At 33.6% G+C, this 23,690-nt stretch overlaps 2 protein-coding genes and 2 non-coding genes across 4 annotated transcripts; 2 read left to right on the forward strand and 2 right to left on the reverse strand.

The window, feature by feature from the left end:
* Window positions 1-403: 403 nt before the first annotated feature.
* On the reverse strand, window positions 404-17,247 carry LOC134231126 (ubiquitin carboxyl-terminal hydrolase 47-like; the record flags this gene model as incomplete). The annotated part of the gene is made up of 28 exons (XM_062713047.1): window positions 17,091-17,247; window positions 14,584-14,790; window positions 12,980-13,093; window positions 12,393-12,561; window positions 11,731-11,827; window positions 11,272-11,350; window positions 11,045-11,111; window positions 10,157-10,296; window positions 8,970-9,059; window positions 8,230-8,325; window positions 7,898-7,995; window positions 7,625-7,731; window positions 7,499-7,503; window positions 7,179-7,265; window positions 6,290-6,369; window positions 5,910-5,961; window positions 5,482-5,558; window positions 5,176-5,231; window positions 4,942-5,054; window positions 4,506-4,610; window positions 3,940-4,147; window positions 3,492-3,610; window positions 3,198-3,317; window positions 2,842-2,959; window positions 1,911-2,552; window positions 1,121-1,212; window positions 722-802; window positions 404-484 (listed from the first exon to the last, which is right to left on the reverse strand). Coding segments are annotated over exons 1-28 (3,339 nt in total), but the record flags the coding sequence as incomplete, so codon positions are not given.
* Trnas-gga (transfer RNA serine (anticodon GGA)) lies at window positions 15,209-15,282 on the reverse strand. Its single transcript has one exon. It is a non-coding gene; the product is annotated as a tRNA-Ser (tRNA).
* Window positions 17,248-17,256: 9 nt separating the features above from the next.
* Window positions 17,257-21,029, forward strand: LOC134231125 (large ribosomal subunit protein uL1-like). Its single transcript, XM_062713046.1, has 5 exons — window positions 17,257-17,315; window positions 17,868-18,020; window positions 18,481-18,629; window positions 19,446-19,618; window positions 20,817-21,029. The coding sequence occupies exons 1-5, from the start codon at window positions 17,311-17,313 to the stop codon at window positions 20,985-20,987; spliced, it is 651 nt and encodes a 216-aa protein (XP_062569030.1). The 5' UTR covers window positions 17,257-17,310; the 3' UTR covers window positions 20,988-21,029.
* LOC134231127 (small nucleolar RNA snoR122) lies at window positions 19,285-19,360 on the forward strand. The gene has a single exon (XR_009984507.1). It is a non-coding gene; the product is annotated as a small nucleolar RNA snoR122 (small nucleolar RNA).
* Window positions 21,030-23,690: the final 2,661 nt, after the last annotated feature.

Consider the following 23,690-nt stretch of genomic DNA (forward strand, 5'->3'; position numbering starts at 1 on the left):
TTACATATTTTAATGTTTGATCATATCATAGTTATTTAGATAATTCACATTTATAACTATAACCGCTTCATTTAATTTAAGAATTTGATTCTGGTAATTGAAGTATTTTCTCCAAAAATTTGAACCGTTGACATTTGTATTTTTTGACGTTGCAGATTGCTCCGGGTGTTAGAGAACGACATCACTTTATATGTTATTACTCGAAAAGTGTTCAACTAAACATGATCAAACTTCGTAATCTATCTGCCAAGAACACGCTTTATCTACCCTGAAAATTTTATAAAGATACATTAATTTCTTTCAAAGATATGAGCTCAGTCTACAAAATGTTGGGACAACCCTCGTACAATTTTTTTTCTTCTAGAAATGACATTTATAAAACTTGATTTTCACATCCCATTACCTCTGCGTCATTGAGAAGAAGCTGGTAGATTTTGACCCTGTATTCTCCTGGTTTTAAAGCTCTTCCCAGCTTGATATTCAACTGAAATGAACCACAATAACTTGAAATGTAACCAAATCACTGCCTGTGAAATTATATCTGATTAAAATCTCATAGATTTCTTTCATATACATTTCTCTCAAGAAATCTCTTCTCAAAGTGCATTTCCCCTGTGTATCATGAATATTCATGAATTATATGAAATCTATCACTATCAGTCCTAATTATCGTGATCATCACACATGTGAAAAAATTATATTGGTGCATATATGTCCTTACCTTTCCATCCTCAAAGAATGAAAGAGTTTCAGTTAGTCTGATGCTTTCAAACTCTTGATTATTTGAGTACACACGATACACCTATAGGAAAATATAAGGAAAACAGTTAGAAACTGAATCAACTAATGATAAACACATGATCTTATAATAATTATACATGTCCCTTTAAGCATGTTTAAAATTGACTATATCAGATGTACATGTAGCCTAGTCAATAGTAGGATTAATAAGTATAAAAAAGTACCTATTTAATTATACTTTTATAAGGGACAAAAGATCTGTTCTAAGATATTGTACTTCATAACACTACTGTTTATTTTTTTAGTCCACTAGATAAAGTGGAATGAGAGCATGGATGTTTTCTTTTATTTTTATTGTACATCACAAAAGATGAGCTACCTTAAAGTTATCTGAAGACGTCCCTACATGAGGTTCTAACTCCTTCTTGAAAGCCCCAAGTGTAATTCGTTTATCAACAAGCACTGTTAAATCTGAAAGAAAAGAAATAACATATATATACTAAACTTCATAACAATTGATAGAACTCATTATTTCTTTCTTGTCAGACATGCACCATCAAATTTGTGATGTTTTATAAGTTAAAAAAATTCTCAAAGATAAAAATTGATGCAAATTTTAAACTGTATCATTACAACTCATATTTCTTTTTCTCTCTTGACAAAAACTAAAATCATGATCATGTCTATCAAATGGCTCTCAGTTTGACAGAAAATTGTACTGGTTTAAAAAAATTTCTTTCATTAAAAATGGAAGAATTTTTGTGAAGTAAAAAAATAATGTGAAATTCATAAATACAGTAGATGGCAGAAAATAAATCCTCTTCAAAGAAAATGAATGGAAACTGCAAATAATTGGAGTTTTTCTAAGTCCAAGGGGCATAACTCTGTCAAAAATGGCACAACCGTACCCAAAACAGAACTTGCCCTAGATATTCATCTGATATACATGTATCTGAATAGTAACTTTCATTTCAGTATGTGCAATGGTTGTATAGAAAATGAACGGAAACTAAGTGGACAGACAGACAGACCAACCAACAGGCAGCAGCAAAGCAATATGCCCTCCCTTCTTCGAAGGGGGGCATAATAATATTCCAAATTCTGTGCAACCTCACATAAACAAATATCATGCACATGTTAATTTCAAAATAAATGACCTGAATCCTTACTTCTTTGTTTCGATAACAAATCCAACTCATTGTGAACAATGTGAAAATAACGTTTAGAAGCCTCCTCCTTTGTAATCGTCACATCATTATCACAGTCTGAATCCCAATTCTCCTCTGTTTTAAAATCTGTGTCATTGATCACTCGTTCCCCTGGGGAGGGAGGGGCTGTCTGTTCCGAATCACTTTCTCCGTGCTCCACTGGTTCCCGACTGTTTAAATCTCCAAGAACACTGTCCGCCGCTTCGTCCTGTCCATCAGAAATATTACACAAACCCCTGTAACTAGATGGAATACTGAATTCAGCACTAGTGCTAGTATCCTGACTACTGCTACTGTGTCCAATGGGACTACTGGCCCTGCCCTCAGAGGCGGAGCCAAGGGGACTGACACGCCCATTGTCAATTGATTGACAGCTGTGGTAAATTGAAGGGTCACTTTTGGAAAGTGTCGTTTTCTTCAGTTTGAAATCTATTTCACTATCACTTCCTCTGTCACTTATTCCCTCGTCTAAGGAGTCACTTCCGTTTTTACTTCTGATTTCCAATGAAGTAGAACTGTCCTCTCTGGATTTCGCATTCGTTATGGCATTTTTCAATAGTTGTTCATGTCTTGAATTTGACTTCAGGAAATCCTCTACATCAGCTGAAAAATGAATTTTCACATTAAGAAATGAAATGTTTATATAATCTGCTAATTTCTAGAAAAAAGAAAATCCTCACTCATGATTGTGGTTTAAACACCATTGCAAAGCTTTTCTATATTTCATATACTTTCTACAAATCTACACTTACTGTGTTACAAGTCATGTTAAACGAGTATATCAAATCAGATAATCAAGCCAATGTGTACATCTTAAAAGATTCTATACATAAATATTTTGTAGAAGTGACAGAAAGAGAGTTAAAAAAAATTATTAAGCTTGGCTACAAACATGTAGAGGGCAGATTGACATGAATCCTGATGGTGTTTTGGTGGCGGTCCAGCAATCGGAAGAAGTGGGTGTTTGTAAAATGTGTGGTGTCCTCCTCCCCGGAATACTCCACGTACACCTACAAAGACACATATATATGTACATTGAGAATGAGTATTAAATCTACTACTGAATGTATAAATTTAAAAGATTATGCAGTTATGACAATTTAATTTATTCTACCCAATTTTTCTTCACTGCATTGGTAGCTTGTTACTTTGAATTCCTAAATACTTATCAAAAAATAATGTTGCACTGCTAAATATTCTGAATATGTTTATTTAAGTATTTTGAAAAACAAATATTGTATAACTCACCTTGTTGCTTTTGAAGAAGCCCTCTGTTTTCAGTGTTTTGTTGGGGACAGATAAAAATTTGAGGTCATTGTGAAACCTTTCCAGAACACATCTCATCTGAGCTGCTGAGACACCCAAAACCTGAAAATCAAATTTCTTATGTCAGATTTACACTACAAAGGCAAGAAATGCTACCAATGCTAAGCTACATTTCAAGAACATATGACATTCCTTCTTTCCATTGTCTCATATGAAAGATGATTGCTAGTTTCGTAAACATTTGGATAAAATGCTTTTTTCTTAATTGTTACTCACCTCTGCCACCATATGTTTGAACTCTGTCACAGTCTGAGTGTGGTAGGCCCTCACACTAATGGGTGGCTCCTGGATGATGTCATTTTGTAGATCAGCCACATACAATTTCACCGTCACACCTAAATATTGAGAAATGGTGTCAATTATACTCATCATAGATGAATTATTTTGCATCTTTACTGTTTTAGAACATAATCTTTGAATAACACTAAGCTAAGTATTTATGTGACTGTATACAAAATTTGATTTTGAAAGTTTTCACAAAAGAAATAAATGATAAATCAAAACATTTATTTCCACAAAATCTTTGCAAATCTTTTCTATGTGCTGCCTCAAACAATCTTCCTGTTTTGACAAAAACATTCAAACAATGCTAGCAGATTTAATTTAAAAAAATTTACTGTGAAAAAAACCCAAACATTTAACAGAATGTTATAACCCCACTAACCTCCAGGCCTGTACTCTTGAAACACCTGCTCTGGTCGCTTTGTTTCTAGGAGGAGGTCAAAGTTGTAGGCCTGCTTCACCCCTCCCAGTAACAGACCCATGGGTGTATCCTCCTCATCCTCAAAGGAGCACTCCAGCGTGTCCTGGTACTCGTCAAACTTCACCAGGCGACAGCAGTCCAGAGGGATAGACTTATCAATGCAGAACAGCTGAAAAATTGTGAAAAAATTAATTTAAGTCTGAGCTTTATATGATAAAGATGAAAAAAGTGTGAAAACTTGTCTCTAGATTGAAATTGCATTTTAAAACACAATAAAAAAAAATCACCTACAAAATTAAGTTGAGAATCTACAGGTATTAATAATTATAGTAAAACTTAGCATGATTTGCCAAAGAGAATAGACTTTTTTATTTCTATTTTGTAATTTATGAGAGTTCTAGGACGATATTGTTTTGTTTTTGTTTGTTTGTTTTTGTTTTTTTTTTTGCTTCTTTGTTTGGTTGCTTTTCAGTTTGTTTTTTTCACTTGTTTCTTTTTTTTATGACAGAGAAGGATTTACAGCCAACCTTAGCACACATCTCTGTAGCCTCCCTCAGTGTCTTGTCTTTATGAACTTCCAACTTCTGCTCCATTTTTCTTTTCTCACGTGGATGAAAGTAGTACACCTTTATCTGTAAACACAGATTATGAAATAAGTACAAACATACACATACACACTATGGATACAAAAATCTATTTTAACAGTTATTAATTTTGATTGTTCACTTGGCAAGATCCCAGAAAAAGGACAATGTATCAGATATTTTGAAATAAGGAAGGTGAAACAAAATTGACTGTTACATTTTGTATAGCATTTATAAATATTCTGAAAGATCAAAGTTCAACTGCTAAATTATGCTCATGTTTTGAGTACGAATAATTGTACAAATATTCTTTTTCCACATTGTTAAGTCACTGAAATTAATAATTTTCAAAATGTATCAAATTCCTTTCTGTGTATACCTTGCAGGTAGATTTGTCAAGTTCCCGTTGGCGGATTTCTTGTTCCTCTCGATCCTTTATTTTTTGTAGCGCTTCTTTGAGGTGTTCTGGGAAATTCTCTGGTTGTATGAAATCTGGTAAAAAAAAATCAATGATCATTATAATGAGGTATCATTCCATTCAAACTGAAGAATCTACAGGATACCCTAATTAAAAATGAAAATTCAGATACAGATATAATAATTGCTGAATTACCTTTATTTCTCTGTTTATCAATCTGTCTGTACATCAACATATAGGCATTGGTGGAACTAAAGATATAAGATAGCAAATTTAAGTGATCCCTTTCAGAAATGAACATGCAAATTAGATGCTGAAATTCTTTAATTAAACATAAAATTCAAATTGGTTTGTTTAAATTTGATATTAAAATACATGAATTTTAAATAAGACACTTTCTTATAAAGGACAAAGAAAAGGATATAGAGCATTGCATGTATACTTAAAGATCATTTTAGATCCTCTTTGTTTTTTTTCTCTAAATTTCATTGTGTTTCTTACCTTGTGTAGGCTGCGGAGTAGTAGCCCCTGGATGTACTGGATCCACCATATGTCTTATTTATATCTTCATTCGTTATCTGAAACACAACAAAAATTATATCAAATTGGTGAATATATAAAATACCGTATAAGCAGAATTTTATGCGCGGATTTAAATTTGGCATTATTAGAGAGGGTGCAAAGATAGCTAAAATTGAATATCACTAAAAATTAAGTGTGCTTTATTTGTAAAAGCTTCTAAAGCAAACTTATTTTAATCGCTAAAATTACATCTTGCTAAAAATAAAATACCAATTTTTAAGGAAAAATCGCTAAAATTCTGTCCTGCTAAAATACCCACTTATATGGTATTTATGTAAAGTTTCAAATTTTTACAGAGAAAGGTGACCCAATGTCATTGAAGATTAATGATTGCTTAAGATACAAACCTTTGAGACATGTTGATCATTGAAACTATACCACAGTCCGTCTTTGAAAGACCTGCAAACAAGGAACACAAAGGTTGAATCAGATCTCTTTAAAAAAAAGTCAGAATAGAAGAATACTTTTATGAAATAAAAAAATATTAGTATTTTAAGAAAGCATTTGGAAACCTTGTCTGAGCAAAAGTAAACTATCATTTAACTTTGATTTCTTGAACATTGACATCTTGAATACTATAAAAACATGTATGTTATAGTCATCAAGAAGTCAGAGTAACTTTGTATCTTTTCCTCAATATCTCAAATTCTTAGATATCTCTCAGTTTTTCATTGGTTCCATTGAGTTCCACATAACAAGGTTTGATTGTAACTTAGAAAAATCTTACTTGATGTAGGCATAATAATGTCCCCCAGCAGCACTTCCTGAATGCACCATAATAGAAAACAGCTCATACACATAGGGACCCTGGAAATAAATTATAACATTTATAAAGTTTTTTTTCATTATTAAGACATGCAAATGAGATACACTAAATTTTCAAAATTAAGCTTTATTACAGTGCATAATTTTTATGAATACATGTACAACAGCCCAGAATGATGAAAATCTCACAAAATGGGTTTCAGACATGAAGACGTCCAAACTTTTCACTATCGCTACAGATTAGGGCTGCCACGGTTCAGACATTTTTCGGTTCGGTTCAGAAAATAAATTCTCGGTTTTCGGTTTTTTCGGTTCGGTTTTCATTTTGAGAATTTAAATAAAACATCTTTATATATATCAAAGGATAATAAGGATTAAGGACATTGTAGAAAGTACTATTTTGCCGACATAAATTTCTATCCATTTTATTCAACAGAACAAGTTGTTAAATGTAACAAAAAATAACAAAGTAATAAACTCTCTCTTTAAAATAAAATAAAATAAATAAAGTTATTGACTAGAGTTATCTTGTTTCAAACAATTCACACACATCACGTGAAAGTAGGTCCCACACTTGTGATTTGGTTTTCCTTCCACATGTGTATGCCATGTTTAAATGTCTTCGATGTTACCTGTTTTTTCATTGGTTAAAGAACCCTTCATTGAAATAAACAACCAATCACAACGCGTGTTGCAAGCAAATTAGTATATATATAAAAGATACAAAAAAAACGAACAGCAAAATCCGGAAAAAAAAACTCGCACACACACAATATCTTCGAAGAATATCAATTCTAAATTCACTTGAAACTACAGATATTTACATTCTATGACACTCTTTCTCTAGTTACCTTGGCTCCAGCAGTCTTGGCATTTTTATCGTTAACATACCCTTTAATTGCTGAATTTTTTGAGGAGGTCCCTGTCATGTTGGTTATCTATTTATGTTCCTATCTAAGGTAATTTAGCATATGTGAATTTTAATATCAATCCATATACGAAAAGCCTCCGATTTACATAATTTGAATTTAGCCACCCACCCTCTTTAACAATCCCTCCCCATTTGATGATTAGTGCAGACAATTCTTGAGGGTGGCGAGAGAAAAGTGGTACATGTATAAGCAATTTCAAGAACACATCATTTTTCAAATCTTATCTCCATTAAACAAACCATGTCTAAAATCATGACATACATTACAGCATAAAAATCACAATTCCTGCTCTATCAAATACTTGTATGGTTAAATCATACTTCTAATTCTAATTACTTGTCTTATTATTAATCTAATTAGGTTACCTTCATCACTGCTCTCTTCCAGAGTGTGACTTGTGGCAGACTCCTCTGAACCTTTGTGTTCTGGTTCAATCAAATGGTTCAAGTTCAGAACCCCGGGGAAAGACATTCTGAAATGAACAACAGGACTTCTTAAAACCATGAACTCCCAAATACAATGAACTTTTACATCATCAGAAAATAAGCAAAAACATGACGTCTAAAAACATGAATCCTATATCAAGATTCTTGTAGTTTTCAACATTTAGTTATCTTCAAAAGAAAATAAGAACTTACCGATCATTCAACTTAATTCTGTGTAGTGTTGAGTAATCAAAATCAAATCTTTTCAGCTGCAGTGTCAACATGTAGGGAAAGGAAACAAACTTGAGACCCTGAAATGAAGTAAAGCTATTGATAAAATGATACAGAAATATCTCATATACATGTAAATCAATAGGCACTGTTGTGAATCTAGCACTGCAGTTTTTCAATATAAAATGTACTCAATCATGTACTCAGTGTAAATAAGTAATTGTGCATTAGCAAATAAAACCAATACTTGTTTTCTCTTAAGAAAGCAGTAGAATTCTCATTTTTTAAGAAATTGATTTTAACGTCATGAATACCTTATGGGCATCACATTTCTTGTTGCACTTTTCACAGAAGTACTGGTTGTTTCCATCTAATGTTTCAGGTTCTACGAAAGCTTGTAGGGCCTCATCCTGAAAAAAAAATTAATTGTTCAGTATTTTTTCAGTATACAGTCAATTTTACAATAATGGCAGTGAAACATGTGTTCCTTTCAATAACTATTGAAGGAGTAAACTTTTTCCTGGAAATCTCGGACTCTAAACCCTGAAAATCTGCATGAATGTACAGTATGTGCCAGTAGGGTGTAAATTATTGAACTGTAAATCACTTTTTATTTGTAAGAACTTTATTTTCGCGTAATTAAGCAAGACAGTATTCTTGCTTAAATTTTATTCTCGCGTATAATAGAATTCCTTAAGATTATATAGAGCAATGACCACAATTCGTGAAAATGTTGTCTCGCTAATAAAAAGTCAATGACTACCTCACGAAAATAAGGTGTCACCAAAATTAAGTGATTTACAGTATAATGTACACTTCTTATTTTTTGGTAAGCACTTAACACAGCAATTTAACACTTTGACATTCCCTTTTATTTCCAAAGTTAATAATTTGTGAAAAGATAATTGATCTGAAGATTTTATAAAGATTTCAGCAACATAAATAGAAGTATCATGTTTTTCTTTTGTGAGTTGTGCTTTTAAAAAGGAAATTACAAGATAATTACTTTCCCACAAATATTCAGGAGTTTACAAATGTACATTGCTGTACTTACCACACTCCCATGAGTCTCATTGGAGCCAAACGGTCGGATGACTAGAGGTATATCCAGATATGTATCTAGCCGAGCACTCTCATTCCCACACTGAAAATACAGATAACAAATGAACACATGTCACTTAAAATAGCTTTGAAAGGAGAGAGAGATATCTAAAATAAACAGAGAATTTCACTTTTCAAGAGTTTTTTGGTATTATACCAACAACAAAAATTTATGTTTTTAAGATGACACTTCATGTACATGTCTATTGAAAACATCAATCTCACTGTTGTAAATACAATTGTTTAAGATGTACAGTGAAATTTGTCTAAATCCAGAGTTTAGTATAAATTCATAATCTTACCTATTATGACATATTAGTTACTTTTTGTAAATTGAATTGTTTAAAATGTTGTCTAATCTAAAATTTTATCTAATTTGACCTATCTCTATGGAACCTGTGGTGTCCAGATTAAACAACTTTTACTGTATAAGAAGAACATCTAAGGGGTGTTAAGAAAGTTCGTTCCATGATGAAATATTTTCAAAAATTTCAAAGTAGTGCTTAACCAAAGAGATGAATTTTCAAGTCTGAAAAAATAACAAGAGTGTGCTTTAGATTTAAAGCAATTCATTTCTAGCAGGAAATTATAGGATTTTTCTTCCATATGAAAATATATATAACATCTTTAAAACACCCGAATGATAGAAATACTGGTCATTTTACGTGAAAATAAAGGATAACTTACGTTTGTTTCTCTATAGCTTATCCTGCATCAGACAAGCTGGTGAGCGTAGGTATAAGAACGATAGATCATTTTTCAAAAGAATAGGTGTGTCATCTTGAAATTTTTCACGGATTTGATATTTTTTGCATAGTGTTTGAAAGGATGTTTTGACCTGTGTGCTTCATATATGTCACAAATGTGCGTCATATTTATATTTTTCTGAACGGACATCATCTGTTTTAATACCTGCCCTCCCCTTATTGATTCAACAAAAGACAGGTAAAACCTTATCGGTAGCAAGAAAGGACTCTGTAAACATGAAATTTCACAAATTGTTAAATTCTCCTCATCGTATCACTTTCCGGAAATAAAAGAAAAATGTGGAACGAACTTTCTTAACACCCTTTACAAGTTGGAGTTTATTTTCAAAGGAAGAAGAAAACAACCGGATAAATTCATGGCAGAGATTCTGACCTCGAGGCACTTGACGTAGTCTTTCAGTTTTCCCTGGTACAGGTTGTTGATCAGATTGGCCTGGTCTGTCTTCTTCCATTTCAGTTCCAGTGCATCAAACATAACTCTACACAGCTCCTGTACATCATGTTGCTGCCACACTGAAGAAAAACAATACATCATACTAATACTAAACATTTAAGGATTAAATACTGGCTTATTAAAAAGTGGATGTATTTTCAATTGCAAAGATTACCGTGAAATATGTATACTTTACAAAAGCCCTGAATATCTAATACAACATTAGTTTACATGTATGTCTTAAAAATTAGATTATCTGATATAATTACTTATTAATATAAAATGTTTAATTCATGGTAAAACCTATATAGTTATAAAGAACAAATCATAGGATCAAAATGAGCATGCAGTATGACAAAATGAAAAGAATGTGATACGTTTTAAAATACACAATAATAGTGAGATGTATTATCCAGTTAGGTACATTTCACTTGTATCAAAACATCCATTTTGAATAAATTCATGGATCTTGACCTTGACTATGGAATCAAGTCAGTGTGTTAAGACTTCTCGACACTGCTTTCACCTGCATGCCAGTGGATGGTTTTCAAGGTCACACATGAATAAGCCATATCTTTCTTTGCACATTAGTTCGGCAAAATAATCTTTTTTCACACTTTAAAGTCAGAAGCTTGATAAGATGAGTGGTTAAACTTAACATACCCTCAAACATGAAGAAAACACTCTACCCATCTTGATGGTTTCAGCAGAGAGAGCTTAGGTAGAGAGGGGTGGAGACAAAGAAAGGGGGAAGGATAGATGAAGAGAGAGAAAAAAAATAAAAAGAAGGGGGGTTCATTAGAAATCTCTATTATATTGGTTATATACCTTCACTGCTGTCCCAGCCAAAACTTTTAGTCAAGTCTGTCGTCTCTATAGCTTTTTTCTTGCTGGTCTGTAAAATGGAAATTCTTTCCATATTAAATATCCTGTGAACATTTAATTGATACATGTAACTCTTTTCTTTTTTTTCTCTTATTAATACTAATAATTGACCCCACTGATGTTATGGTACTTTAAAACTATTTTTTAAAGAATTTTGGGAATAAATATACCTGAAGCAATAAAAACAGTTTCTGTAGTTGATAGGGAATGCTTTTGGCCATGTCCTCCTCTCTTCCGTCAAATTCCCATCTGAAAGAAGTAAATTATTTTTTATAAAACCAAGCAATTTTATGACAAACTCTCAATGCATAACAACTTACACAGTAGGTTATTTTAATTTTCTATCCCCCCCCCAAAATAACCCAGTAGTTTATCATTTAAATGACAACCTATATATTGGCATCATATGTGCCACAAAATGATACAGTATTCTTTTATAATTTTATATGAAAGCATCATAGAAAAGTTGACTCTAATCTTCATACATGAGTTTCCTTTAAAAAGATGATTGTGTAAAACTTGTTTGAAATTTGTCCTTGTGAAATTAAGAAATTCATGTACATGTATAAGCTATCCTCATATGTAATATTATCTGAAACACAATTAGCATCTGAAAGTCTTCCCCTTACCTGTAAACAGCATTTCTGAATTCTGGTGTCATGTACAAAGTTTGGAGCAGGCTGTTAAGATAACAGGTCATGGCCTGGTTCACCAATCCAACATAACCTAGCAATGGAAAACAGAAAAATTGTTTGTATACAAAAATGGCTGTGCAAAAAGGATAAAATTACATGTACACATAAAATTAAATATAGCCCATGTGGATTATTTAAAAATAAAATTTAAAGCTTTGATTTTTTTCGTTTTATTAACTCCATATTTGTCTCCAACATCTGGGGAAAGGAGATTTTCACTGCCTATAAAGACACTTTTAGACATTAACACACACACACCCTGTAGGCTATTTGGTATCCCCCCTCAATCGTGTGTTCGGGGAGTTTCTATTTCTTAAACCACCCTTTATTTCAATTTGTAAAGATATCCTGTACTCCCATTCACTGACCTATCTCCTAGGCAAACATTTAGAAATCCACATACAAATTAAGCTTTACGCAAAAAGGATCTTATGACCAAGATATGAGGCTATTAAAAATTAAATGAAAAGGGTCAAGAGAAAAGGCAGATATCCCACAACTTGATAACTAGGACTTAAAAAGAAAAGATATAACTCTACATTTCACATGAACATGTACAAAAAGGAAGTCATTCTTTCCTTTTGAAAATATCTGACCTGTGTCTGACTTGATGACAGCAGTGGCGTAGGAGTAACTCTCTGGGTAGGTGAAGCAGGTATCGGTGGAGGTGGAGGTCAAGGCCCCGTTGTAATAAGAGGAAGAGGTCCCCGAGGCACCTGATATACCAGAGGAGGAGGAGGAGCTGGTGCCAGCTGAGGTCCCACTCTGAAAAAAGTTAGACGTTTTCATTTCTGTAAATCAGTGTCAATCTTTGTGTTATACACAAAATACAAATGTATATTCACATAAAATTCTGTAAAATAAACAATCTAAAGCAGGTTTCATCTTATTTTTAAAACAATCAGCTGCTACTCTCTATTTAGGCCAAATTTTTTTTCTAAATTGGTTTACAGATTTCAAAATTTTTAAAATCCATTTGGAGAAGGGAAAAAAATGGAGGACTTCTTGATGTCTTCAAAGTTGATGCACATATATATATTTTCATGGTTAATACAGCATGACTTCCAATACTTATGTTCCGTTATATGTTCCTCATAGCTTGCCTGTGTTTTGATTTTGATTTTGTGGGTTTTTAAATGCATTTAATTTAATTTATTTAATGACAATTTATGAAATTTCAAACCTCTGTCTTCTGGGGTAAGGTTCCTTCTTTTTCGGTGATGGTGAAGTTGTGCTTCCTCATTCCATTTAAACAAATATCACACAGTTTCTTCCCTTCATTTTCATTCAAATTCACCTGTAAAAATTTTTTTTTCATAAATATAGCATACCATCAGACTGTAAAGTGAATGTGTTGACTCTTCAATATGTTTGTGCCTCACCTATCAGAGCGGGCAAGAATGTGTAAAACACTAAAAAAGCACCAGATACACCCTTGAATTTTTAAAAGTTTCACTTTTCAGTTCAATATTGTCTAATAGATTTTCAAGATAACATGTTCCAAAATTGAATATTTCATGTTTATCTGAACGTTAGAAAATATACAGTCGAGAGACTTAATTATACTGTATACAGGGAAAATTTCGCCCCCGTTTTATTCTCTCCCATTTCGCCCTCTTCTTGATTGGGCGAATTTAAAACGGGGCGAATTCAAATTACACAGCACAATTTCTTAAGCAGAACTATGAATGGGCGAATTTAAAACGGGGCAAAATTGTTTGCAAGTGTGAAAGGGCGAAAATAACACGGGGCGAAAATAACCCTGTATACAGTATGTAATAGGGGTGGGACGATACACAGATCTTGCGATACGATACGTATCTCGATATATTGGCACGATACGATACGTATCTCGATATTATGATAAATCATAAAACTTTTAAAAAATAGTATTTTATTTCATTTTTTTTTTTGTCTTGACATTAACACAATATGATAAATTATAAAACTATTCAAAAGAATTAGTATTTTATTTCATTTTTTTGTCTTGACATTAACTCAAAAAAATATTCTATATCAAATCATGTGTGCTATGAAATTAATACTTGAAGTTCATCAACTTCATTAACTAAATCTTTACAAAAACAATAGTACAGGACAATTGTACATATTACCAAATTTCTATTAATCAAGTTGTTTACAAATAGTTGTGTAGTTTATCAACGAACACTGACTAAAAGCTCATTAAAAAATCACATTTACATTATTATTTATTGCTGAATGTCTGTACCCAAGTTGAGATTACGAAAAAAAGTATGAATGGACTAACAACTAATAATATCAAATGTTCTGGAAACGATACTTTTCTGTGTATAGCACGCTTTGCACACTGAACTTTTCTTGTCCAATCTTCCGAGGCTGCTTAAAAGTGAAAATGTATTACCCCTAATCAACGACTTATCAGTTCTAAAGTGTGTTTTCAATATCAACACCATCTTTTCGCTTCGTACAGGCCGCCATTTTCAAGGACAGATACTTTCATTTTCAATTTTTGGATAGGTCGTTCGTGTATCGTTTCGTACCGATATTTGAATGCTCGTATCGTAAACCGTACCTTAGAGGAAAATATCGATATGTATCGGTGTATCGGTATATCGTCCCACCCCTAGTATGTAAAATGATCACACTGAATACATGCTTACATCCTGTCATCTAAATATGTATCCCAGGAAGTTATAGGATATAATAAATTATTTATATAACAATTCAAATTTTTTTGCCATCATTTATACTTCAAAATTTATAAGTGTGTTTTGCCTCAGTTCATGACCAGACATAAATCCTTACCTCGTGAATTTCAGCTCCCACTTGCTTCTCATACGTAACACCTATTGTATCTTCTACATATCCAAACTGCTGGGCCACTTGTGAAATCAGGTCCTTGATGCTGGTGGAAGCTGGTAAATTAATGGTGTGACGGATCCCATGACACTGGGTGTCCAGCATGTCACGCACAATACACAAAATCTTCTCTTCATCTGCCACACAGACATTCTATAGGTATAAAAATAAAACTTTTGTTTATATATTCAATCACTGGATTCAGGATATATGATACATTTACGGAGACCACCAGTAACAGTAAGCAGATATAAACAGAGTGAAACCCGGTTAGTACAAACACGAATATTGCGAATTCATGGGCAGTGTTTTCCTTTTGTAACAGGAAAGGAGAAAATGAATGGCTGGACCGGGAATTGAACCCAGGACCCCTTATCTCCAGTCAAGTGCTCTACCAACTGAGCTATCCAGGCCGATATCCACTGCCCAAACCATTACATTCCTCCCTCCTTAAATGGTCTCCGCCCTCGAAGACACAACCCAAGTTCTTATTGCCCCTGGCAGGACTTTCACCTGCAATTCCAGGGGTGGTCAATGGCACCAAATCTGCAACAGGAAAGGAGAAAATGCATGGCTGGACCGGGAATCGAACCCGGGACCCCTGTATCTCCAGTCAGGTGCTCTACCAACTGAGCTATCCAGGCCGATATCCATGGCCCAAACCATTACACTTTTATTTCAAAGTAAACGGTTAGAGATCAGTTGTAAAAGTCTAGAGTATGAGGTTTATGAACAAAATCTCTGTGGACCTTACAACAAATTGTTATTTCAAAGCGGCATTTTTGACAATTGAAGTGGTAAATTTGGCCGGTTGCCAGTATTTAGGGCAAACACTGCATGGGTAGAGCAAATTTATCTTGGATCCCCAGCTATATAAATTCAGTGAATTTCTTATACAGATACATGTATTACAAATTACGGATATAGGGAAATAATTTCATAGGTCCAATTGACTTTGTTATAACCGAGTTTTACTGTATTGTTAATGACATTCCCCGTAAGTTTTCTTCTTTTTCATTGCCATATCAAATTAGGTTGTTGACTCATTCTACACTTTAAACAAAAATTATGTATAATGTACTTCGACCCAATTTTTCAAAGTTGACATCCCCTAAGGTTTCTTCTGTTTTGAGTAAAAATCAGACATTAAGTTTAGTTACATTTTCATTAATTATTCATGAATCCAACAAAACAAATCACCCTAGAAACCACTCAAAAATTATCTATAATCATGATAATGTAAAAATGACTAATGGAGTAATTGATATTGAAATTTAATGCCTTTGAAGGATTTCAAAATTCAGCTTGGTGGTTGGTTTTGCTTAAGCTCAATGAAATAATGCCCATTTGTTTCAACAGTAAAGATTGATCTTTGTCTAAAACTTGAACATTGTTGAAAGATTATATTTTATCCTTTTTTATTTTTTTTTTCTTTATAGAAATAAAACCTAGTTATTAACGTTTTATAATGCACAAATTAATTTTCCATGTCAAATTCTAATAATGTTTTGCCATGTAGCGATATCACTTTGTGAGATCTATGCCAAATGAAAATGGAAGAAGGAAATGTTTTGATGTACACAGGTCCAGCACAATACCCCGATAAAGGTATATAGCTTGATAAAGCTATATAGCTTTATCAAGGTATTTAAAATACCTTGATCAAGGTATTTTATGTAATGAAAATTCAAAAAAATTCTTTAAAAATTAATTACTGAAAGTCGAGTTCTGAGTTGTTGTCAGTAAATTCACCCATGCATGTAAAGTACTCAAACACAAACAAATCAGAATAAAAACGTGTCGTAAGAGGAGACATTATTTTATGCTTTCTTTTTGATACCTGAGTGTTTTTCATGCACGCATAGACACATTGTCAAAAATTCAGAACTCGACTTTCAGTAATTAATTTTTAAAGAATTTTTTTTGAATTTTCATTACATAAAATACCTTGATCAAGGTATTTTAAATACCTTGATTAAGCTATATAGCTTTGTCAAGCTATATACCTTTATCGGGGTATTGTGCTGGACCTGGTACACAAAGAATTAATGGAAAATGATGATGAAATAACACGTATGTGAATATTACATATATACAGTAAGACTCTTAAATTTCCATAGTTAGATTATGAATAATAAACATAGTTTTATTTATTCAAAGTCACGATAAATTGACATTTGTTGGAGGAGTAAAGAGTGCAGAACTGAGGAAACTCGAACTAACTTACCACATCCATCACGTTTTACAACCAAAACAAAAACTACGATCACTATCTGTTACTAACACACTCCAATTCATCTTAATTACAAACTTTCATGAGATATCGATAGAAATATTGAACTGTTGTGCAATACAATCGACGTGAAAATCTATGACAAAATGTCAAGTGGCGGGTACTATTTTCCGATGTTTTGCTTTCTGTAGTAACACTATTATACCTTCCTAAAACATACCTCAGTTGGTACCATTTGTGTATTTTCTCCAGTGACCATCGTTAGAATGGTCTAAATATAGTTTATGTCACAAAATTTGCTGTGTAATGCATCGTAGTTTAGTACTTTCTTTTTTGTCTATTACAATTATGGCTGAAGTCTCGCAAAACCACGCAACGTGCGAGAAATCTGTTCGAGACTTCCTTTTCGACTTCCTCTTTCGTCACGCCGAGCAAAGAAAATGAGGTACATGAAAATCGTAGTTAAAAAATCCAAGATCATCACGTTAACATCACCACTTGAAGGTGTAATTATGCATAATTTTGTAGCACAGATCTTTCTGAAATCAAATTATCGTGAATTAACCACTGTGAAAAGATTAATTATTTAATTTTTACATGGATAGGACACTTAGTTTCTAACATGATTGATAAGTCAACAGGGAATATTGTTGGAAATTATCTAATTCTTTAATATTTGTGTTGGATAACTCTTAATTAATATTTAAGAAAAAGGTGATGGCCATTATTTGTTGGGATTAAAAATTTCATAGTTGGTTAGAAAACCTCCTTAAAGAAAGATAGGGGTGGGGGGGGGGGGGGTGGCAGCAGTGTCATCTCCTCTGAATGGTCATATACAAGCATTATTATATTTCATCAAAGGAACATTGATTTGATTGCTAAAAAAATTCTTTGCTTTTAATGAGTAAAAAAAAAATGGAGTTTTCAGTAAATTTTAAAAAACGCAGTTTCATAATGGTTGTGCAATAACTAAACTTAAGCCTCTTGTGTATTGTAGTAAGATAAACCGTGACAACTTGAACGATTCCATCGATGCCATCCTACAAGCTTCAAAAGACAAGCCAAGGAAGTTCACAGAATCAGTAGAACTCCAGATTGTTCTGAAGAACTATGATCCCCAAAAGGATAAACGTTTCGCAGGAACAGTCAGGTATAAAACAATGAAAAATTGTTTCCAACTTTTTATTTGAAATGGATAATACATTAAAACTGTAAAATGCATAATTCATTGGCAATGTATGTTTTTCTTTACAGCGGTTTTGACATCTGAATGAAAATAAATCACGAAGGGTGTAAATTAACTTGACCCCCACCCAGGGTCTAAAAACAACTGGGTAGGCAGGTTTCATTCTGCCGAAATATTGACTGTTTTATTTCAAGGGAAACAAGAAAGACCTTGACCCAGGGTCTTGAAATAACTGGGAAGATGGTGATTTTCACTGTCGAAAATTGACTGTTTTATGATAAGAAAAACAAAATGGTAATTTAAATTGAAACAGAATTTACAGATTTTTACATTAAATTCTATTGTGTTTACTTGCAGTGTGTTCATTGGTAGATGCTCTGTTTTTATAATTTATATCAACCTATTTTGATTGCTTTGATTGTAGACTGAGGCATGTTCCCCGCCCCAAGCTGAAGGTCTGTATCCTTGGTGACCAGATTCACTGTGACCAGGCCAAGGCCAACAACCTGCCATGCATGACCGCTGACGACCTCAAGAAACTGAACAAGGACAAGAAGCTGATTAAAAAGCTGGGTATGGAATTCAACAGAATAAGGGAATTTCTACCAGTAATTAATGAAATGCATTTATTTCTTGCTGTAGTTATTGAAATGTAAATATTTTGAGGAAAGGAAAAGAGATTAAAAAACATGCCGAGGAAGAGAAATATTTATTGCATGGCTTATCTGAAGCTTGCAGTGATGAGACATTTATCAGAGGCATTCATTAAATTAAGAAAGCTATATACATGTATTTAAAAATTTGTGGATTTGCTTAATAATGTTTGTACCACGGAATGAATTAAAAAGGTGAAGATATGAACAGTTAGCAAAGATATTACTAAATGATGAAATGCTTACACTGACTCTGTTATTAATAATGAAGTTTTCTAATAAAAAAAATAATTTTTAGCCACTTCAACCTCCTTAGCATGACTAAGTCCAAGACTCGATATTTATTTTTTTTTGGGGGGGGGGGGGGGTACTCCTCTTGACCAGCATTTTAATTTTTCCATTGTATTTAGAATTGTGGAGTGGTTCTTACTGAGCATAGAGAGGCAATTGACAGCCTGTAGTAACATTTTTTGTTAAGGTTTGGCAAAATGAAAAAAAGTATGTAAGAAGCTCTATTTTGTCAACGCAAACTTATAATTTCGTATCGACTTATGACAGTACAAATTTACAAATTTTGCCAATGAAGAATAACAGAAGTTGCATGTATTACCTGATACTTGCAGTGATGAAAATCATTTTTGAACAGAGGCATTATTTCCTAAGAATTGATTTGTACATCTAATCTAAGTATGGAAGAAGAATATTGTTTTTATGTAGCGTATGTTTCTCTTTTCAGCAAAGAAATACGACGCTTTCCTGGCCTCAGACTCCCTGATCAAGCAGATCCCTAAGATCTGCGGACCAGGATTCAACAGAGTGGGAAAATTCCCCACCCAGGTCTCCCACCAGGAGTCACTCGTACAGAAGGTGGAGGACATCAAGGCCACCATCAAGTTCCAGCTTAAAAAGGTAAAGCATAGATGTTAATCGGGCCAGTTATAGGTATATACTGTAAAAGCACAAATATTCGTGGGGGATTAAATTTTGTTTATTTCATTGTTATAACAATTATCAACGAAATTTAATCCCACACGAAATTTTATATGACTATATATTGAAAAAGCTTACGCTTTAAACAACAAAATTAAATGCCCACAAAACTATTTTTAATGACAGATCAACGAAATTTTATCCCCACGAAAATTTGTGCTCTTGCAGTATACTGTAAAGCTAATGAAATGGCTTTAAAAAATATACAGACGCTTGTCAAGTGGGTCAGAACCAGTAATGGGCATAAAATGTTACAGCTCTGAAAACTGCTGGAAAAATGTAAACACAGCTGATAAATGGGCCAGTTATGTGCACACAAAGAGCTATATATGGTAAGTGTCTCAATTGGCCCCTTAAAATGGATATCTTAATTTTACTTTATATATAGCTTTAATTTGTACAGCTATATATGCGACCTTTATTGGTCATTTTCATTTAGATCAAAATGCCGTTATTTTAGAAATATGACATCATAAAAATCACGTTTTCCCGCCATTTTAGCATATTTTGTATAAAACTGCTTATTTTCAAGCAGTTTTTCTTTCAGAAAATATAGAGCGCAGCCTAGAACAAGATTTCTATTTTTACCAAAGATGTATCTTTTCAATACTAATTAGTGACAGAAAAATTATGTATGTTCTACACTGCGCTCTATGTTTCCCATAAGAAAAAATATCAAGAAAAAGGCATTTTTGGGGGGTTTTTTGTTAAATAGCAAAAATAGCATTATTTCTCATGTCATTTACAGCCAGTGAGTGCATAGAAATGTGAAAAATATATTGGAAATATTTCTCATTTAATCTCCTCTACAAAATAAATATAAATAAAACATATCTGAATGTCATTCTAAAATGTTGATTTTTAGGGGGCCAAAATTGGCTCTTATCATATATACTCCTTGCACATGTCTAAATTAGGCAAAAAAAAAAAAAACAGCAGATAAGATGGCCAGTATTGGGCTGCAAGTTGTACAGGTAAAAAAAAAAAAAGCTTTTAAAGGTGGGGGGGGGGGGTGAACAAGCAGCTGATAAGTGAGGTTTTGTTGTTGGGCACACAAATTGTATACATCATAAAACAGTTTTTTAAAAGAAACCCATTTGTGTGTTTTTGATTTCAGGTGTTGTGCTTGGCTACCTGTGTAGGACATGTCAACATGCCCAAGGATGAGCTGTATGCTAACATCACTCTGGCTATCAATTTCTTGGTATCCCTACTGAAGAAGAACTGGCAGAACGTCCGCGCCCTCTACATCAAGGGAACCATGACACCATCACAGAGAATCTACTAAATAGTGTACCCTCTCAAAATAAAGTGGGCTTTCAGGACATTGCTTCTTTGAGTTATTTATTACTATCTGGAGAAAATATGAAGACAGTGTTGAGAGAAATATTGATTTATAATGAAAAGAAATTTTAATAAAAAGATACAAGATGTGTTTGTGAAACTCGGATGCCCCAGTATGGTAGGTGATGGTTGAATTCTCAAATGCATGTCATGATGTCAAACTCCAAAGGGCATGGTCAAAGGTGTTGGTACCCAAAGGAAAGTCTTGTTACAAGAAATACACTTGTGAAATATAAAAGTTAAAGCCCCACCCACTCGATAGTTGTGGGCTAGGTCAAAATTGACAACAAACAGACAGGACAAATGCAATATACCTCAAGATCTTTCGATTTGGGGGCAAAAAAAAAAGATGTTTGTGAAACAATGTGCCCAGAGGCAACAAAGTTTGGAAAAAGCTATTTTATCATTTAGGTCATTGACCTTGGATTCATTTCAAAGAACTTAATTAGTGGAGTATGCAGACCGAAAATAAAGTATATTTTCTATGGTTCAAATGCCATCATCCTAAGGTAAACATTCGAAAAAATCTATTTTTAGCATATAAATCACAAATGCATTCAACTTTGTATAAAAGAACTTAATCAGTCGAGTTTGTATACCATTTATGAAGCCTTCATCTCTTAGGGTTCAAAAGTTAGGTCGAAGGTCAAAATTGACAACAGACACGAAAACAATATACGCCTGGGATCCATCGATTCGGGCGCATAAAAATAGCTGCCCTACAGAAGACACCGCCGACTCAAGTATTTAAAGGAAATCACCTGTTTCTATTTATAGATACATGTACCTTTTCAATTCAAGGTCAAACTACATGTATAGTAAGCATTTGTGGACCAGTGTTACATTTTCATGTACCCGATTCATACGACTTTATTTGCATACCACATATGTAAATTTACTCACATGTGCCTTCGGGCTTTATGGGATTTGATCACGTGACCAACCCGTTTTACATCTCAATAAAACTCAAAAAATGATACCTTATTACTTATATTTACATTTGTGACTTATTCATACTTTATATTTGCCTGATTGTTACTTTTAACGTGTGAAATGCCTTAATTTTTCAAACCCAACGGCATGTATGTAATCCACTAAACGCGCGTCAACCCTTTATGACGTCACAGAGAAATTACGTCGAACGTTTATCCAAACGCACATCTATGACCTCTTGACCCCATACCTGTATTTACACAGTTATAAAAACGCTTGCCTTATGTAGTGTTATATAAAGGAAAACATTTGCAAATGTAAATATTGTCGTATGAACTGATTTGCTCACATGTAATAGTTGAGTAAATTTACACCTGGCCAGGACTAGGCGCAAATTAACTTTTGCATACATGTTGTAGCAAATTATATTTTCTTGTGAATGAATTTTGTCGTATTTACATTGTACTTCATCGTCTCAAGCCACGGTCCGGAGTCCGCTTATATAGCTCTCTCCTACCTTGATCACAAAAAGTGTCGTAATCTTGAATCTTCACGCCTCTCTATTGTGACGTCATATTCAGTCAGTGGAAAGTTTTGTTTCCATCGCAATCGAAATCAACAACTGACGTCAACAGTATACAAGAAATATTTCCTATACTGCGATTGGATATTGAAAGGTCGCGATAAAGTTCATCATCCGACTATGCTTTACTCGCATTGGTCAATATTTTAATGAGCTACGAAGAATTCTCTCCTCGTTGAACCACGGCCAGAATGGGAGAGGAGCGTACATGTTGGCCGTGGTTTGCGACGATGATTGTAATTATGTATGTATTTTGTTTTCTTTATTGCATAAATCTATACATTCTGTAAGTGTTGTTTGGGTTGTTTATGCATTGTAAAGTGTATAATATCACCCGGCGCCCCCCCCCCCCCCCCCCCCCCCCCCCCCAAAATTGTCAAAGTTAACGTAAATCACAGTTTCGTCTAGAAAATGTAAATATGTCTACTTGGTAGACTTCATTTTTACCCTACAAAATCTCTAGAATCCAGGAGCTTCCGGGGGCTTCGCCCCCCGGGCCCCCACCAGGGACCTCTATAGGCGGCGCCCAAACCCCATGCCTATTTTTGGCGCCCCCTCTAACTTCAATTCCTGGATCCGCGCCTGAGTTTCCATTGCTATATATTTGAATTTGCAAAAATGTGCGCATCTTGCACCCTTTCTGACAAAACCTGTGATTATGCCTCCAAATTATAAAAATATAGCTGCATGTGGTCGCGCAAACAAGTGTCCTGCAAAATCAATTAGAAGCTCCCTTACTGTTGAAGTACAGTACGGAGTATATTTGTAGTCTTCATGGGAATGCTCCGGAGCTGTGATAGGTACATGTATAAGCATTGCTTATAAGGCGGGCCCCATTACAGATTGATTTATTATCTAGTAGACCTATCTTTGATTTTAAATCAAGGCAAGCTACTGACATATAAATTGATGTTACAGGAATTTCAACAACACTGTTGAAAATAAGCATTTTAAGTATTCCATGATTCATGGGGATTCATATTTTATTTATTTTTTTTTTAATCGATTGGCCATTTCATTCTCCTGGAAAATATATGTAATATTCAAGCAGATACTTCTTAAAGAACTCGCAAATTTGATGTACTGTAGATTTCCAAACACCAAAAAGACTTCCAGTCGTCCTTTTCTTCC

The sequence above is a fragment of the Saccostrea cucullata genome, unplaced genomic scaffold (genome assembly GCF_032062105.1).
Source record: "Saccostrea cucullata isolate Sc308-1 unplaced genomic scaffold, CSIRO_AGI_Scuc_v1 ctg8812, whole genome shotgun sequence".
In the NCBI taxonomy this organism is placed as follows: domain Eukaryota; kingdom Metazoa; phylum Mollusca; class Bivalvia; order Ostreida; family Ostreidae; genus Saccostrea; species Saccostrea cuccullata.

Coding starts and splice junctions, on each gene's coding strand:
- LOC134231125 (XM_062713046.1), top strand. Junction 18,021..18,480: donor CGTTTCGCAGGAACAGTCAG/GTATAAAACAAT, acceptor CTTTGATTGTAG/ACTGAGGCATGTTCCCCGCC. Junction 19,619..20,816: donor TCAAGTTCCAGCTTAAAAAG/GTAAAGCATAGA, acceptor TTTTGATTTCAG/GTGTTGTGCTTGGCTACCTG.